General features: G+C 39.8%; 2 protein-coding genes, 1 non-coding gene and 1 pseudogene across 4 annotated transcripts in view; 3 read left to right on the forward strand and 1 right to left on the reverse strand.

Annotated features, from left to right (window-relative positions):
• The window catches only part of ehhadh (enoyl-CoA, hydratase/3-hydroxyacyl CoA dehydrogenase), a 20,660-nt gene extending 19,908 nt beyond the window's left edge, over positions 1 to 752 (reverse strand). The window contains exon 1 of the mRNA XM_088353574.1: positions 524 to 752. Within this exon, the coding sequence (XP_088209700.1) occupies positions 524 to 711 (188 nt within the window). The 5' untranslated portion in view covers positions 712 to 752. The remainder of the gene's footprint in view (positions 1 to 523) is intronic.
• On the forward strand, positions 15 to 16,763 carry tmem41aa (transmembrane protein 41aa). 2 transcript variants are annotated; one of them, XM_088353577.1, is made up of 8 exons: positions 15 to 150; positions 2,839 to 3,025; positions 3,137 to 3,234; positions 4,585 to 4,678; positions 8,641 to 8,791; positions 10,999 to 11,160; positions 11,224 to 11,362; positions 13,948 to 16,763. In XM_088353577.1, the coding sequence occupies exons 3-8, from the start codon at positions 3,228 to 3,230 to the stop codon at positions 14,193 to 14,195; spliced, it is 801 nt and encodes a 266-aa protein (XP_088209703.1). In that variant the 5' UTR covers positions 15 to 150; positions 2,839 to 3,025; positions 3,137 to 3,227; the 3' UTR covers positions 14,196 to 16,763. The 2 variants fall into 2 exon arrangements, with proteins under 2 accessions (XP_088209703.1, XP_088209702.1); XM_088353576.1 differs by lacking the exons at positions 15 to 150; positions 2,839 to 3,025; positions 3,137 to 3,234 and having other exon boundaries at positions 4,388 to 4,678.
• Positions 16,764 to 17,701: 938 nt separating this feature from the next.
• Positions 17,702 to 17,888, forward strand: LOC148353245 (U2 spliceosomal RNA). Its single transcript, XR_015852788.1, has one exon. It is a non-coding gene; the product is annotated as a U2 spliceosomal RNA (small nuclear RNA).
• A 250-nt stretch (positions 17,889 to 18,138) lies between these two features.
• Positions 18,139 to 18,301, forward strand: LOC148353246 (U2 spliceosomal RNA; annotated as a pseudogene).
• The last annotated feature ends 450 nt before the right edge of the window (positions 18,302 to 18,751 follow it).

Consider the following 18,751-nt stretch of genomic DNA (forward strand, 5'->3'; position numbering starts at 1 on the left):
CAAAATACATTGTAGTTACGTTGCTTGTAGTTATCTCAGTAATGACAAAAACAAATTTGGGGGGATTTTATTGAAAAACAAAAATGTATGATCAAGGTGAATAACATATCAAAAAATAGGTTTTACTACTTCTGACTCACTCGATATATGGTAAGTGTATTTAAAATATCACTTTACACTATTCAGAATGCCTCCTGTGGCTCACTGTAGTAAGGCTACATTCAATGAAAGTGACAAGTCAGTGTTTATACCGAGAAGAGAACACAAGAATACCACATGGAACTTTGATATGAGTGAAGATGAAACAACTGGAATGGAGACGTTCAGAAAAACAAAACAATTTATGGGAAACCTCCACGTTTGTTGTTTACACTTTCTACAATTGTTCGTTCTATGTCACACCTCGTTACTACTTACTTAATTTAGCAAAACCCGTTAGAAGTTATTAAGTTTGTTTGTTAGTTGTCACAAGAAAACGACTCTAAACAATACAATTATAAGAGAGGTATTCTGTATAACGTACCTTAAAGCATTTACAGGGGGATTTTGAAGCGTTATCAAGCCAACGTTTTCCGAGACGCGAGAATAATGAGCCATTTTCGCAGACGAACGAAAGTTCTCTCTGTCCTGTGTGCAGTGAACTTTGAAACTTAACTTTTTTCCAAGCACAACTACTTCAACTTTGGCACACTTGCTACATCTTGTGTTCATGACAATATCAGGACGCCGCAGCTGCGTTTTCGTCGTTCACCTTAATGATGCATAACATGGGGCGTTGAGTAGCTTCAGCACCCTCTGTAGGATTTGAAGGGAAAAAATACAACCTTCGATGAATACGGGGTAGAGCAGAGGAGTCCAAACTTTTCAGAAAACTTGCTAAACGGAAACTGTCAGAAGTCTGACTATTCGGCCTGGCATTTTATGAACAGTGTTTAATAAATTCACCATCCTTGAAAGGTTTGCAGTGCTTGGCAATCAGTATTGCAACCACGAAGCTCACGTTTGTAGCATTTTCATTCGACCCGAAGGGTCTTGTGAAATAGTGCTGCTGTCCTACTAAAACAGCTTCCAGTTGCTTGACCCTTTCACAGTGTTTGTTTCCTTTAAGGTTTAAGTAGTCAATATGTTTAGTCTGGGAGTGCCTTTTGATATTATATTCTTTGAAAACAGCCAGTCTCATGGCAAATTAGGCAGTTGTTTCGGATTTCGGTAAAAACATTTTTATCCACATTCGATTTGTCAGGAAGCAGCGGCCCTCACAGTCAACTTTCCTTTTTTTTCATTCACAGTTTGCATGTCAAAATGGGATGGGCTAAATCTTTTTAAGAAAGCCAAGGGCAAGGTGGCCAAAGGGCTACTGTCATTATCTGGTGAAATAGGGATTTAAAAAAAAAAGAAATTAGGGGAAAAGTTCATTTTATATATTACTGGCGGGCCACGTATTATAGGTTTTATAACAGAGAGCGCTGGCAGGCAAAAATTTGATTATGAGCTATTTCTGGCCCCCGGGCCAGACTTTGAACATGACGAGGGTAGTGGTGAGATCTTGGGCCCCAGCCTGAACCTAACGTCAATCATTAAACGGGCTGGGCTTTTTTATCGTTTTTTTTCTCCTCTTTTTGGCACACTTACCTTTACTCAAGTAATTATTTAAATGACTATTTTATTCTGGAGTAACAGTACTTTTACTTTGGCGCCGACATGCACACTTGATTTGAGGGACCAAGCCCGAAATAAACCCAAAGCTGCACCTTGGCACTGCGCCTACTTCAGGCCAAAATTTACTTTGGGCCTGGTCCCTCAAAACAAGTCAATCAGCCGGGCCGGGCTGGATTTTTCAGGCCCGGTCTTACCTCTAATACAGGGTCTTCCAAAAATCTTGGGCACGTTAGAAGTCCACATATCATGTAAATGGTGAGGTGTGTTGTTTGAGGTGTGCTTAAAAAGATTGAAATGTATTTAACGAGTATTTGTTAACAATGTCCTGCTGAGTTCAAAGAGTCTTTTTACATAGTGTAATGGCTGTTGCTTTTGTTACTTGTTTATCTTCACGAATGGATCCTTTATGGTAGACGTGACGACAGGGAGCAGAGAGGTGGGCGAAAATCTGAGTTTCAGTTTGTGTGAGGATGAACAGGCGTGACTTTAGGCCAACAGTAGCTCCTTATTGAATGAGTTTTTACCGCTTGCATTTTTTTTATGAATTGGCGATCGGACTCCATCAGCGACGTTGTTCTCCGGGGAGGGGAATTGGGAAGTTTATCGAGCACAATTTGAGTTGATGGCTAAAGCGACAGGTTGGTCAGAGAAGACAAAGGCTTTGCGTTTGGCGCTGTCGCTGACTGATGACGCCATGTCCTATTTGCTATTATTGACCCACGTAGAGAGACTTGATTACTGCGCACTGGTCCGGGCGTTGCAAAGGCGGTGTGGGCAGTTTAATCTGAAACATTCGCTGCACTGTGAATTTAACCAACGTGATCGACAACCAGGGGATCTGTTTAGTTGCATTGCACATAACATTGAGAGCCTTCGTCGGCACAAATATTCTGGGATGCCCAACCAAGTTCTAAATGAACTGAAACTCAGAGCCGAACTTCTGCAATGTCACCTCCCTCATCCTTGACGTCATGTCAAGTCAAGTCATTTTTATTTGTATAGCCCTAAATCACGAAGAGTCTCAAAGGGCTTCACAGATTATTACACTATATTACACAGACTATTTTTCAGAATATTATTGAACACTCCCCTGCTCTGGAGCCGACGAGAAGAGTAGATTATTCATATGCTATAGAGTAGAAGTGAGTTTTAAGCTTAGATTTAAACATTTCCACTGAGGTTGCAGATCGGATCTCAGGGGGAAGAGCATTCCACAGCACCGGTGCCCGGATGGAGAACGCTCTCGAACCAGCAGAACACTTCTTTGCTCTTGGGATCACCAGAAGACCAGCACTCTCAGAACGAAGGCTTCGGACCGAGACATAGGGGAAAATCAGATCTGAAAGATAAGAGGGAGCAAGTCCATGTATGATTTTGTATAATACTAAGAGAACCTTGAAATCACATCTAAGGCTAACTGGGAGCCAATGCAGGTTAGCCAAAATCGGTGTGATGTGATCGGACTTTTTTGTCCTAGTTAAAAGCATCGCTGCGGCATTCTGTACCAGCTGAAGAGACTTGATTCTAGACTTCGGGAGACCAGAGAGAAGTGCATTACAGTAATCGAGATGGGAGGTAACAAACGCATGAATTATAATTTCCGCATCCGACTGAGACAGTGTAGAACGAATTTTAGCAATGTTACGAAGATGGAAGAAAGCGGTTCTAGTAATTTTCTTTACATGCGTTTCAAAGGATAGATCAGGGTCAAATATGACACCTACATTTTTAACTGAGTCACTCTGTGTGATGTGACATTTGTCAATGTTCACAACAGTTTTTGAGAATAAATCGCGGCATTTAGATGGACCAATGACTAACATTTCGGTCTTTTCAGAGTTAAGACGCAAGAAATTGAGTGACATCCACTCTTTTATCTCAATGAGGCAGGCCTCCAAATTTCCACAGTTTAGTGTGGCAGATTCCTCCAACGGAAGATAGAGTTGAGTGTCGTCTGCGTAGCAGTGGAAACTGATATTGTACTTGCGAATAATATCACCTAATGGAAGCATGTTAATGCTGAAAAGAAGGGGGCCAAGCACTGAACCCTGCGGAACACCACAGGTAACACTAAAGGGCTCAGATGTCATTTCGCCATATTTAACACAGTGCGTCCTATCTGAGAGGTAGGATCTGAACCATGAGAGGACGGTTCCTGAGAGACCAATCCATTTTCCAGAGAGGACGGTTCCTGAGAGACCAATCCATTTTTCCAGCATATGTGAAAATCCACACAATTGACAGAATAAACAGACATAACTATTTTTTTTTCACAGGCCCATCTGCTTTGATCTTACTTTTTTGTCGGTGTTCTGACAATTCAATGATGAAAGGAGGTGTGGTGGTGTATTATTTCACTCGCATTCGAGAATGAAAATAATGGAAGTAGATTTGTGTCTTTATTATCAAAAACGTTGTTTCAATCAAACAACATATTTTCAAACAAAAAAACCTTCATGTCAATCAAAAAAAATTCAACCCAAATCAAAGAAAAAAAGTGTTTAAATGACAATAACGATGTTACAATGGTGCATTGTAACAACAGTGCGATGTAAATAAGAATATTTACAAGGTAGTGCTGTATTTGTCACGTGACTTAGCTGAATATTTATCTGCTCCCATAACGTTAAAAGTGTTTGGACTGCCAGCTAATTTTACTCAAATACCTGGATTTTTTAAAAAGTTACAATTGATACATTTCGGTTAAATGACACCCGTCAACGAATGTTTTGGGGAGAGGATGTGACGTAATAGTGGAGGTCCGGTGTCATGTCCGTCGTCGTTTTGTATTGTTGGCAATAATCAAAAACATAATCCAAATAAAAATAATGCAAGTGGGGAACATGCGCTCACTATTTGGATTTTTCTGCGTAATCGTTATTGCAACCGTCTATCTTTATTCGCTATCGCTGTATTTGCCCCCAGGACCACTGAAAGCCGAAACCGAACAACATGCCCCAAAACAAGCAAAAGGGGCTGAAGTGCGTGCTGACATCTCAGTGGAGGACACAAGAAGCAGGTCGGAATCTTATTTAAGGTTACATTTTTAAAGTCCTCACACAGATGACGACAGACTAAATATCGTTTAGTGTCGCTATTTAAACTTATCACTTCAAGGGGAATACATATTTAGAATTCATGACCGTGCGACGCTTATAACTATTGGGATATTTGGAAATCCTTCACAGTTATACGTTATATACCAATTGTCTTAATAATATTCCTTATATAATGTGGAAAAATAGGCAGTCTCAAATAAGAAAATAAAACAGTATGGCGTTAAATGAAAAATAATTCTAACACTGAATAAATAAAAACATTTAATATGTTCCTAATTTTATATGAGATTTCCTCCCCTGTTTTGAAATGTTTACCTTTGTAGTTTGTCAATATGCCTGACAAATGCAAACATAAGGTAATTATTGAATAAAGATGTTGGAATTCTGATTATCTAGCACAGATATATGTATTTTCCTGGGGTGAAAACTGCTCATTTAATCTTTTTCAAATCCTCAAATTGTAGTACAGCAGTAAAAAATATTATAATATATACAATCCGCGGCCTGTAAAACTATTTAGCCCCCTTGAATTTTGTGACCTTTTGCCACATTTCAGACTTCAAACACAAAGATATAAAACTGTTAATTTCTTGTGAAGAATCAACAATAAGTTGGACACAATCATAGATAGATAGATAGATAGATAGATAGATACTTTGTTCATCCCCGAAGGGATGAAGTGGAACACACTTTATTGGATATTTAAAACTTTTTTAACAGATAAAAAAATGAAAAAGTGGGTGTGCAAAATTATTTAGCCCCATTGAGTTAATACTTTGTAGCGCCACCTTTTGCTGCGATTACAGCTGCAAGTCGCTTGGCGTATGTCTCTATCAGTTTTGCACATCAAGAAACTGATATTTTTGCTCATTCCCCCTTACAAAACAGCTTGAGCTCAGTGAGGTTGGATGGAAAGCGTTTTCATTTCTTTCCACAGATTCTCAATTGGATTGAGGTCTGGACTTTGACTTGGCCATTCTTACACCTTGATATGTTTTTTTGGTGAACCATTTCATTGTAGCTTTTGCTTTATGTTTTGGATCATTGTAATGTTGGAAGACAAATCTCTGTCCCAGTCTCAGGTCCTTTGCGGACTCCACCAGGTTTTCTTCCAGAATGGTCCTGTATTAGGCTCCATCCATCTTCCCATCAATTTTAACCATCTTCCCTGTCCTTGCTGAAGAAAAGCAGGCCAAAACCATGATGCTGGCACCACAATGTTTGACTGTGGGGATGGTGTGTTGAGGGTGATGAGCTGTACTGCTTTTACGCCAAACACAACATCTTGCATTGTTGCCCAAAAGTTCGATTTTGGTCTCATCTAACAAGAGCGTCTTCTTCCACATGTTTGGTGTGTCTCCCAGGTGGCTTGTGGTAAACTTTAAACAACACTTTTTATGGATATGTTTAAGAAATGGCTTCCTTCTTGCCACTCTTCCATGAAGGCCAGATTTGCGCGGTATACTACTGATTGTTGTCCTATGGACAGATTCCCCCACCTCAGCTGTAGACCCCTGCAGTTCATCCAGAGTGATCATGGGCCTCTTGGCTGCATCTCTGATCAGTTTTCTCCTTGTATGAGCTTAAAAATTAGGGGGGCGCCCCGATCTTGGTAGATTTGCAGTGGTCTGATACTCCTTCCATTTCAATATTATTTCTTGCACAGTGCTTCTTGGATGTTTTAAGTTTGGGAAATCATTTTGTATCCAAATCCAGCTTTAAACTTCTCCACAACAGTATATCAGACGTGCCTGGTGTGTTCCTCGTTCTTAATGATGCTCTCTGCGCTTTAAACAGACCTCTGAGACTATCACAGTGCAGGTGCATTCATACAGAGACTTGATTACACAGGTGGATTCCATTTATCATCGTTAGTCATTTAGATCAACATTGAATCATTCAGAGATCCTCAGTGAACTTCTGGACAGTTTGCTGCACTGAAAGTAAAGGGTCTGAATAATTTTGCACACCCAATTTTTCATTTTTTATTCGTTAAAAAGTTTAAAATATCCAACAAAGTGTGTTCCACTTCATGATTGTGTCCCACTTATTGTTGATGCCTTTTGATGCCCTACAAGAAATTACAGTTTTATATCTTGATGTTTGAAGTCTGAAATGTGGCTAAAGGTCACAAAGTTCAAGGTGGCCAAATAGTTTCACAAGCCACTGTCATATATATATATATATATATATATATATATATATATAAAAATTACAGCCGTATGCAAAAGTTTGGGCACCCCTGATCATATTCAAGATTTTCCTTTTATAAATCATTGTTTTTTTGGATCAGTAATTTCGGTTAAATATATCATATAGCAGACAAGTGATATCTGAGAAGTGAAATGAAGTTTGTAGGATTTGCATAGATTTGGGGACCCTTGTTGTTTTATTGTTTTGACTAACTTTAGCACTAGTTATTGGAACACAAAATGTGTTTGGTAAGCTCATTGACCCTTGACCTACATACACAGGTGAAGCCAATCACGAGAAAGGGTATTTAAGGCGGCCAGTTGCAAGTTGTTCTCCTCTTTGCATCTTCTCTGAAGAGTGGCAACATGGGATCCTCAGAACGACTGTCAAATGACCTGAAAACAAAGATTGTTCAACATCATGGTTTAGGGGAAGGATACAAAAAGCTTGCTCAGAGATTTCAGCTGTCAGTTTCCACTGTGAGGAACATACTGGGGAAATGGAACTCCACAGGCACAGTTGTAGTTAAGGCGCGGAGTGACAGGCCAAGACAAATCTCAGATAAGCAGAGGCGAAGGATGGTGAGAACAGTCAAACACAACCCACAGACCTGCTCCAAAGACCTACAACATGATCTTGCTGTAGATGGCGTCACTGCATCGTTCAACTATTCCGTGCACTTTGCACAAGAAGATGCTGTATGGGAGAGTAATGCGGCAGAAGCCTTTTCTGCACACATTCCACAAACAGTCGCTTGAGGTATGTTAAAGCACATTTGGACAGGCCAGCTTCATTTTGGAATAAGGTGCTGTGGACTGATGAAACTAAAATTGAAATATTTGGACAAGACAAGCACTTGCTACCCACAGTAAAATTTGGTGGTGGTTCCATCATGCTGTCGGGCTGTGTAGCCAGTTCATGTACTGGCAATCTTGTTAAAGTTGAAGGTCGCATTGATTCCAGTCAGTATCAGCAGATTCCTGCAAACAATGTTCTAGAATTAGTGACAAAGCTGAAGTTGCCCCGGGGCTGGATACTTCAACAAGACAACGAGCCCAAACCATGCTCAAATTCTACTATGGCATTCATTCAGGGCAACAAGTACAATGTTCTGGAATGGCCATCTCAGTCCCCAGACCTGAATATTATTGAAAATCTGTGGTGTGATTTAAAGAGGGCTGTCCATGCTCGGAAACCATCAAACCTGACTGAAGTGGAGATGTTTTCTAAAGAAGAACGGTCAAAAATACCTTCAGCCAGAATCCAGACCCTCATTGGAAGCTGTTGGAAGCTTTTAGAGGCTGTTTTTTTTCTGCAAAAGGAGGATCTACTAAATATTGATGTAATTTTTCTGTTTGGGTGCCCAAATTTCTGCACCTGCCTACTTTGGTTCAAGCAATTATTGCACATTTTCTGTAAATCCTATCAACTTCATTTCACTTCTCAGATATCACTGTGTTTGTCTGCTATTTGATTTATTTAACTGAAATTGCTGATCCGAACAACCAATGATTTATAAAAGAAAATCTTGAAAATTATCAGGGGTGCACAAACTTTTGCATACGACTGTATTTGTTGTGGGTAGATCAGTTTTATTTGGTCATTTTTTTAAATAACTTGTATTCTAAAAGAGCACCCGTGTCTCCTCTGACCAGACATTACTGAAGTGGTGATGAATTGTTTTTCCATCATCAGATTTCCCTTTACTATTTTTTTTTTTTTGCATCAGGTTAAAATTTCCCTCAAACTTAGAAGATTTGCGAGACTTGTCCGAGCTTCTTCAATTCTACAAGACTGAGCACATGGCTTACCTCCTGCTGCTTTTCTGCAGCGCTTACCTCTACAAGCAGTCTTTTGCCATTCCCGGATCCTTCTTCTTGGTAAGGTCCGAAGACAAACGCGTGAACATAACCCCCCGTGGAATGTGAAAATCCACAAAGTAGTGACGCGACTTCATAAAATCCCCCAAGGGTCAAACTTGCGTCACTTACCGACTGAGAGTTTACGACTATGATAAAATAACAACTCTAGATCTACAAAAGACAGATTTGCAGTTGAAGGTACAATGAATCTGGACGTAATTCTCATTTCTATGTAAGAAAGTGATTTAGTGAGTGGCTGGCTAGCTGCACGCTACCATCGGGTAACCTAGTTATGTCAGGTCCTGCGATGATTAAAATACAAACGACCCAAATGTAGCGGTTTCCCACAAATTGTAGCTCCAGGTCATCTGCTTCATGCAGGGATCAGAATTTTCCGCGGATCCGCAGATTTCCGCTGTTTTTGAACCCCAAAGGTCATTCCCGTAAATCGTCTGAATTCGATGAGAAAATATTTTGGGGGGGTGAGGTATGATACGTGACTGTTTCATCACCCCAAGTTAGCAGTTAGAGATCGCGAGAAAAATCAGCAAAAAGAAGCGCAGCGCATTAGATCTATAACACACAACGTGGTTTAGCTAACAAATAGATCGACTCCTACCATTGGTCGATAGGTTCGCTGATAACCAATCAGCGGAGCTTTTGTTCAGAGCATTGGCTTTCTCAAACATGGCGCTCCTTCCGGTCTTTTCAAACGGTGAAATGAGTGTTTGAAAAAGTAAATATTAAAATACTAAGAAAAGAAGACGAGGCTTTTGTCTCCGAGATTGATAAAGGAATCAAGAATAAATTTAAGTGGTCATGGCTGGAGAAGACTGTCACAGTAAACGTTAAAATCGGCGCAAAGATCGAGGAAGTTACAGAAACTTTGAGCCAGTTCATCGCAAAGTGTGATGTTCCAGGGAAAGCAAAGTGTCTATACTGTGTCGATCTGATCAATTATGGTACGCGAGGTTGTGTGGCACTGATCAATCATGCTAAAATGAACAAGCACAAAGCAAAAATAGCTTGCCGGCGATCAAATTATGCACTCGATTTAAAATCGGCAGTGAAACTAACAGTAACACCACCGGTTCAACATTATTGGCCGTTCCAAATCCTTCCACTTCAAATACTAGCAGCAGTCAACCACTGGTTCCCCTGTGTGACAGAAAATCCCAATCTGAGGTATTTATAAATCTATTTATTTATGAAATGATTTTATCTTTTGTGTTTATACAATATTTAGAACAGGATAAACAAAATTTATGACATGTATTTTCTTTAAGCATGTTCAGTTTGTGCATTCTATTTTCAAATTAATGATGAAAGGTTATTAATGTATATATTTTCATATATATTGTTGATTAGTAGCTAAATACAAGGTCCATCTTCATCATCAAAACACAACAACAATGGTGATGGTTGTAACATTGTAATCCCCCAACTGTTTTAAACATCTTAAAACTGAAAAAAATACATGGTTTCTGTTTTGTTGGATTTAATTCATTCTAGTGCAATTTTCACATAGCAAATAAGATAAATGCTGTTGGCTTCAGGGGGGCTTCACCCCACTGAGCCCCCCACCGGGCTCCGCCCTGGACCTGGCCGGGGCCTGCGGCCCCTGGACCCTGGCTATTTCGGCTGAAAATGAAAATCTCCATTCTGATCCCTGTTCATGGGTAATGGATCTAGCGTTGGTGAAATACAGGGTTGGCACGGGTAGCTTGTGTTGTTACATAGCTTAGCCGAAATAGGCCGAACATGCAGTGTCTCAGTCTCTTCTCGACCTCGATAATAATCCACGGAGCATCCGGTGGTCATCACCATTTCTTAGCGCTCTTCTGACTTTCCGTATAGTTCAATCCAGTCGATGAATTTCTTTTCAATGTAAAAAGCTATCTGTCGCCGTACTTCGCAGTTTTTTTTTTTTGGGTGGCCACACTGACTTCTATGCCTGCCCACCCCAAGTGACTGACAGCATACACCTGCCTATCACAGTGGCGCACACACAGTCACACCCAACACACAAAACCCTCCCTAACCTGCCTCCATGTTGGCATTTGCTGTGTGCCGTCTGCTGCAGAACACTGTACAATACGTTAATATCAATAACAAGACGAATCAATTGAAAATCCTCAAAGCAGCGAAACAGCAATTGTCAAAGCGCGAAGTAGCGAGAGGTGTCTGTTGTGGTTTTATTGTTCTCAAATACTTCCTTTGCGTAGAACATCTTGGCCGGAGCTATCTTTGGCCTGCACTGGGGTCTTCTACTGGCCTGTCTGCTCACCACAGTGGGCTCTACCTCTTGCTACCTTTTGTCTCAGGCCTTTGGCAAACGCTACATCGTCAGCATTTTTCCAGACAAGGTGGCCATGCTTCAGAATAAGGTGAGCATGCAAACACGCTCTTTTCCATTTGCAAAGATGATTTTGGATGTTTTTCCTTTCCAGGTGGAGGACAACAAGGACTGCCTGTTCTTCTTTCTTCTCTTCTTGAGGTTCTTCCCCATGACACCCAACTGGTTCCTTAATATGGCCGCCCCCGTCGTCAACATCCCCATCGTTTTCTTTTTCAGCTCTGTCTTAATTGGTAAATCCTTACCTGGGCTTGTACGGGTGTTTGAAATCTTTTAAAATTCTTACATTTCAATGTTGTGTTTCCAAGGATGGAAAAGTGCTTGCATTTCAGGTGAAGTGCCTAAAATTATTGAAATTGTTGATGTTTCACAACAAGTCTGCTCAAAAATGGCACCTTCACTGTCCTCTGGTGACTTTGCTTTGTTATTGCTTTTCTTCTTTCCTCATGAGTATCAGAAGCTGCCATTGGTTTGTTTGGCGTTGTCCTGTCAAGTGTCATCGCCTCCTATGGGTTGTGCCCAAGAGGACATGCGCATGCCACACCTAAACAAGGCACTATGAAATGTGTATTGGTGCAAGGATTCATGGACCCCTTAAATGCCAGGGTTGTAGGGGCACCACTTCCTGATGTGTGTCTTGGGCAAGTACAGCCTGGTGTTGCCCATCCGTTTTCAGGTCATTTTCTGGGGGTTAATGGTCTGCTCCTGCACATGAAACAAAAAATACTGGTTTCTATGGTTACCAGTAGCAGGAGAAGCCTCATGATCGGACTCAAATACAGAACCTTTATCTTCTGGTTGCCTTTATTTTTCCGTGTACAGCTTTATCCCGCCCTTCAGAGATGAGCTGGACCTTGACAGTTATTGACATTTATTATGGGCCATGTAAAAAAATCAAGGTAATGTTTCCCAGTGACAAATTGTAATGGTAAGAACTTCCTGGAACTAAAACTGTAAGCTACAATGTAAGTCATTATTACCTAACATCTACATGGTGAGAGATTTGTCTAAAAATATTTACAGATCCACAAATGAATTAGTGATTTACTCATAATTGTAAAACACTATCACCTCTGTCTTGAGGAATGCACACCCTAGATTAAAAGTCAGATGCGTAATTTGCAGATAAATATTTGTGGCTCTGCAAAATACATGATTCACTATATATATATATATATATATATATATATATATATATATAAATAAATAAGATATTTTCTTTTAATGGTACAAGAAAAATTGGCTTTGAAAGTCCTTAAAAAGTGCTCGACTTTGTCCATGAAAAACGTTTACAAACCCTGCATTTAAGTCGTGGGTAAAAATGACAGTAATATTTAGCTTGCATTTTCAGTTGCAGGAAATTCTTCCCGTTACGATTTACCACAGGGAAACACTTCCTTATATTTTTTGCAATACCTACACTAAAAGTCCATTATTGTTATGTAATCCTTGCACTAATAGACATTTCATAGTGCCTGGTTAGGTGTAACAACCACCTGTCTTCTTGGGCGTGACACATCATAGGACAATGCCATACGAACTATTGCCAGCTGCAAGTACCGTATTTTCTGCACTATAAGGCGCACCGGGTTATAGGGCGCACCCTGAAAAAATAGTTTTTGGTCCAATACATGACATACATAAGACGCACCGGATTATAAGGCGCTACAATGGGAACGTCGGCAAAACAGTCAGATGATTCAGTCCAACTGATTACCCCCTTAACATTCCGAAAGCTTGCAAAGAAGCAAATACGTGTCGAGAACACGAGCGGATGCGGTGTCCGTACGATGTCACTCAAATGCATCGTTCCGAATATTATTCGGAAGGTTAAAGTCTTGGGATTCAAGAAATGCCAACCATTCCTTAGTTTCTATTTTCTTTTTCGCTCGCAACTTTACTGTGCATATGACAATAAACACTTGGAATTGAGTTTAATTTAAAAATAGACACTCTATTCCATCCATTATCTGCACCGAAGTCGTTGTGTTCAATAATGATGTGCAACCATGGTCCTCTTATATCCGTGAGTGTAGTAAATCCAGGAGAATAAAATATTTACAAATACAGAATAGTATAAAAATGCTTTCTCTATGCCGTCAACCCAACGCGTGATTCACATTCATCTTTTTCGGCCAATTGCAGGATTTTTTTTGCCCCTTTAGCCTATGCCAGCCTGTAAATTATTAAAAAGGATCCGCCCCCTTTACCTCCGAATAACTTTAGCCAATAGTGATCGATTCAACTGATGATTGACACATCTTTTTCGGCCAATTGCAGGCTTTGTTTTGCCGCTTTAGCCTATGCCAGCCTGTAAATGATAAAAAGGATCCGCCCCCTTTACCTCCGATTAACTTTAGCCAATAGCGATCGATTCAAATGATGGTTGACACATTGGTTAGCCAATGAAACGCCGGTAAATAAATCCCAGCATACACCGTGGACTACTTGGCGTTAGGGGGAAAATCTAGTCGGCGGCTGCTGCATTAGTTGCAAGACTTTGCGACTTAATATTGATCCATAAATAAGGCACACTGTATTATAAGGCGCATGGTCAGCTTGTGAAAAAAATAAAGGCTTTTAGGTGCGCCTTATAGTGCGGAAAATACGGTAATCACAAGGGAAGAAGAAATGTAATGGCAAAGCGAAGCCACCAGAGTGCAGTGTCTGCGATATTTCAAGCAAACTTGTTAAGAAACATGGCAACAATTTCAAGCATTTACAAGTATTTCACCCTTTTTATTCCTTGAAAACACAACTTTACAATTCAAGCATTTTCAAGGTTTTCAAGCACCCTTACATTTGACTTTTCTTGTAGGTCTGCTGCCGTACAACTTCATCTGCGTGCAGGCGGGCGTCATGTTGGCCCAAATTTCGTCCTTGGACACTTTGTTTACGTGGCAACGTCTCGGACAACTTTTGGCCACAGCGTGCGCCGCGCTGCTGCCTGGCGCCCTCGTTCGCCGATACGGACAGCGGCACCTCAAGGGTACCACGGCGCTCGAGCATAACGGAATGCCCGACAATAAAGTCCACTCACATGTTAAGGCGGACCACCAGGAGTAAATTTACAGTGCCTAGCCAAAGTAATGCCCCCCCAAGAACTTTCTCAACCGCCAAGGGATTTTATAAAGAAAATGCAAGTTTACATTATAGTACATAGATTTTTGCTTATTAAAATCAATATTTTTATTTTATTTTTTTTCAAATGAAGTTTCTTTTTTTACCATCGGGAGGCGCTAAATAACACACATTGTCACCTTTAAGGACGCACCCCCCTTTTAAAGTTTGATGAAAGTTTGAACACATCAAAAAAAATACAAATCTTATAAATCGCATAATTTTGCTCATTAAAAAAAATATATTTGTTTCACGGACATATTTATTTCTTGTTTGGAGTATCATATTATTTATTTTTCTAGAAAAACGATAAAAAAAAAAACAAGAAACCGCAAAATAAAAGTTAAAAAAATCCCAAATTACGGCTAAATGGTTAACCATAATGAATAACCTTAGTCACAGTGAACACAAATTATGGGAAAAAAAAACTAATATCTGACATGTCAAACATATGGCCTGTAGGCTGTATCCGGCCCGTTGGATAATTTAATTTGAAATGTCTTGAGTATATTTAAAGAAAAGCAAGTCCCTAGCTTGTTTCTATGAAAAGTTATAATACAAACCAAATGCTCCTTCCACCGCTACAGAGCAGTAAAGGTGTAAAAGAACTGACGTCTGGTCTGGTTCCATGTTTAAGACAATATTGTGCTGTATTTTCTCAGAATCAGTAGGCCCAGCCGAGTAGTTTGATCTGATGTTATTTCCCCTTCTCTGCTAAAACTCTTTATTTTGTTATTTTTTATTTATTCCCAAGCCGTGTGACAATTAAAACGAGTGCATTTTTGTTACAGCTTCCACCTAAGATTAGGTTTGTGATATTTGTGGTGAGTTGGTTTAGATGTAAAGCTACATTTACTTTAGTACAGGCTCCAAATATTCACTGAATGATAAAACATAGTACTGAAAAACCAAGCTAAAGTATGTTAGAGTGGGTGTGTGGGGAGGGGACAGCTGTAAACATATACCTCTGATGTGTTAAAACACTTTCAACTTAACAACACATGAAGAAAATCTGTTTATTCATGTATACTTCACCCAAGGTGCAGAAAGCGTTTTAGTTACATTTGTGTTCAGTATAATGAACTTTTCAAGATATACTTTAGAAATACTTAGGTGCGGTAAGGATTTATATTCTGGCCCTTATCGAAAGTATTGGGCCCCCAAGAATCTTTTGTTGTTTTGCTAAATTGTTGTCTTTAAACTCCAAACTAAAAAAATGTAAAACATTGTCTAAAAATTATCTATACTGTACATGAAACACAATTATGAAAATAATCCACATTATTACAACATTTTATATTTACAACAAAAAGAAGCCTGCTGTTCTCTCACCAACTGACTCCAGTTCCCGGATGACTTCTGAATGATCCAATGTCGACCAAAATGAATAACAATAAATGAGTGCTTTGAGTCTCAGTTGAAATGTACCTGCTCTGTGATTGGATCCGAGTTCTGTGAAAGGAATCACTGGAGAACACAGAATTTTAAAGACCAAAGAACACACCAAGCAGGTCCGGGATAAAGTTATGGAAAAGTTCAAAGCCGGAATGGAATACAAGAATGACCTAAATGGCTAAGTTCTCAACAACAACATATCTTCCAGAGTTCTGTGCCAACAATATCAAAATGGAAAGAGCATAAAACACTACAATCATATAAAGACCTTCACCTCCCTCTGAACTTTCAGCGCAAAAAAAGAGAGGACTAATTAGAGAAGCAACCAGCAGGCCCATGATCACATTGGATAACCTACAGGCAAAAACAGCAGAGGTTGGAAAATCTGTGCATATGACAACTATCATTAATACTCCACAAATCGTAAGAGTAACACTGCACATCACCCTGAAAACCCCATCCCCACTGTCAAACATGGTGGTGGCAGCATCATGCTCAAGGGTTGCTCTTCTTCAGCAGGGACTGGGAGGATTGTCCGAAGTGATGGGAAGATGGATGGAGCAAGGCAATGTATGCAAAATCTTCATGTTAACTTCTTAAAATGCATCAGTTTAAATTGTTGTTCAATATTTTCACAGTCTATTATTACAAGGATGTTGGTATTCAGTGTTGAGTGTGTTACAGAAAAAATCAGAGAGTAGTTAATGACTAGTTACTTAAGTTCTGTGCTGCCCTCATGGTAACAGTTTTTCTTTTCATAAATACTTCACTGTGTTAAATTTTTTTAGCTTTGGGTTGAAAAGTGTAGTGAAATAAAATTCTGGGTTACTTGCATCACTTTTGGTTCTGTCATGTCAACATAAACAGACTCAATGTCTGACAGCACTTTTGCATGTCCAATCCATCCTCATCCATGTTTAAGGATATTCAAGGCAATGCTGTAAGATTCTAAAAGTGTTTATGTGATGTATCAACAATATCTTGTAATAGTTCAGACGGATGTAAAGTTGATGTACTTTATTTTCGTGAACTTATTGGCACATGGACTCAATACATTGTTTTGTACTTTTGCAGTTTTCACCATCTGGAGAAGGAATTAAAGCTTCAATACACGTCCTATGTGGTCACAGTCCTTTTTTGGTGGTTTATCTCAGTGTCACATTGATGACACTACAATTCCACTAAAAAGTAGTGCGTTTCTTTGAAAGTAACTAATTCCACATTACCATAAATACTTGCATAGACACAGACCCCCTAAATATACTCTACAATGGCCACATGATAAAATTAATAGAAGAAAACATGTACATCGACTTGTGGAAGCAGTGAAGCCTTCATATTTCCTGGCTTACTTGAGAGACTCTATCCATTTTGTCCCAGGGGTTCAAACCACTCAAAGATCTCCATTTCTGGGTATTGTCCAGGACGTTCTCTTTTTCTCCAGGCATGGTGTTTTGCAAAAATAATTTTACAAATAAAGAGACTAAATTTTAGAACACATTTTCTCTGTTATTTCAGTGCTCATGTTGTCATTTGATTGCCCGTTAGTTTGTTGTTCCTGTATAAGCCGCGCCCCATCCCTACACAGTGCTTACCATTTCCGATACTGCTGACAACCAAATATGCATATATAACTCAGGTAAAATTTGTGCACAGCTCAGACTTTATTTTTTTCATTTTGCCGAAAAAGGAGGGGAAAGGTAGGACTGTCGGATGGGTAATCCTGCCAAGCTTTTACTAACGAGAAATTTTCTCTCAAGTTAGTGTGTCCCTCTTCTGACACATTTTTGTTTTTATATTTACATGCTTACACTACATACTGTAGCTAACCTACAAAAGTTAAAGCATTTTCATTCCTAAACTCAGTGTGTGACATTCAGCCCTCTTGTACTTCAAGTCTATTGGCTGGCGCTAAGCTATATCCTCTTGGAGTTTGATTAATGTTATCACTTTTTTTTTTTCACCATGTGTGATATTGTGAATATGCAGGGATCAACCAATATGGGTTTTTCAGGGCCAATAATATACTCTTAGGGATACTCTTAGGGATCACTTCTATAGTTTCTCTTCGGTATAATGCCAGGTCCTTAGTTTGGCCTTGCTAGATCCTTAGCTTGGCCTTGTGTACTTTCTATGAAGTCACTATCTTTGATTTTTGCATTTCGGAGATGGAATATGAGCTTGCTCTGTCCACTCCACGCATCGGCCCGGTATAGCAGTACCTCCGGGAACGGTGCATTCGCAATGATCGCAGCAAGGCTTTAGGGCTAGGACCTTAGCTTGGCCTTTTGGCTGAGAGTAAGTGTCCTGGCTCCTAGGCTTTGTAGCGTATTATGAACTGACCGATAACGGATAATGGATAATGAATAACGAAGATAGATCAATAACCCTTAAAAACCCCAAACCCCATGCAAGGTTTTAGATTAAGGGATGGTGTAGCAAGGCTTTGATGCTAGGTCCTTAGCTTGGCCTTCAAGGCTTTGATGCTAAGTCCTTAGCTTGGCCTTGATGCTAAAGTCCTTAGCTTGGCCTTTTGTGTACTTTCTATGAAGTCACTATCTTTGATTTTTGCATTTCGGAGATGGAATATGAGCTTGCTCTGTTCACTCCACGCATCGGCCCGGTATTGCAGTACCTCCGGGAACGGTGCATTCGCAATGATCGCAGCAAGGCTTTAGGGCTAGGACCTTAGCTTGGCCTTTTGGCTGAGAGTAATGTCCCGGCTCCTAGGCTTTGTAGCGTATTATGAACTGACCGATAACGGATAATCACTCCAGCAGCTCCCGTGTTATTTTCGATTGTTCTCAGTTATTTTCGATTGTTCTCAGCTTAGGGATGCTGCTGGAAAAGTGAATTTCCCTTCGGGGATGAATAAAGTATCTATCTATCTATCTATCTATCTATCTAATGGATAATGAATAACGAAGATAGATCAATAACCCTTAAAAACCCCAAAAACCCCATGCAGATGTAAATCGTTTGCCAACTGACGCATAATCATCATCAGTTCCGTGCGTCTCCTGTTTTTGTGTTAAGTTTATTCAGGTTTTTCATATTGGACACCTGCAAAGTACACTGTAAAGGATGCCAGTTTATTATTTTGCTTA

This window comes from Urocampus carinirostris, chromosome 14, assembly GCF_059441175.1.
Source record: "Urocampus carinirostris isolate Australia breed hairy pipefish chromosome 14, RoL_Ucar_1.0, whole genome shotgun sequence".
In the NCBI taxonomy this organism is placed as follows: domain Eukaryota; kingdom Metazoa; phylum Chordata; class Actinopteri; order Syngnathiformes; family Syngnathidae; genus Urocampus; species Urocampus carinirostris.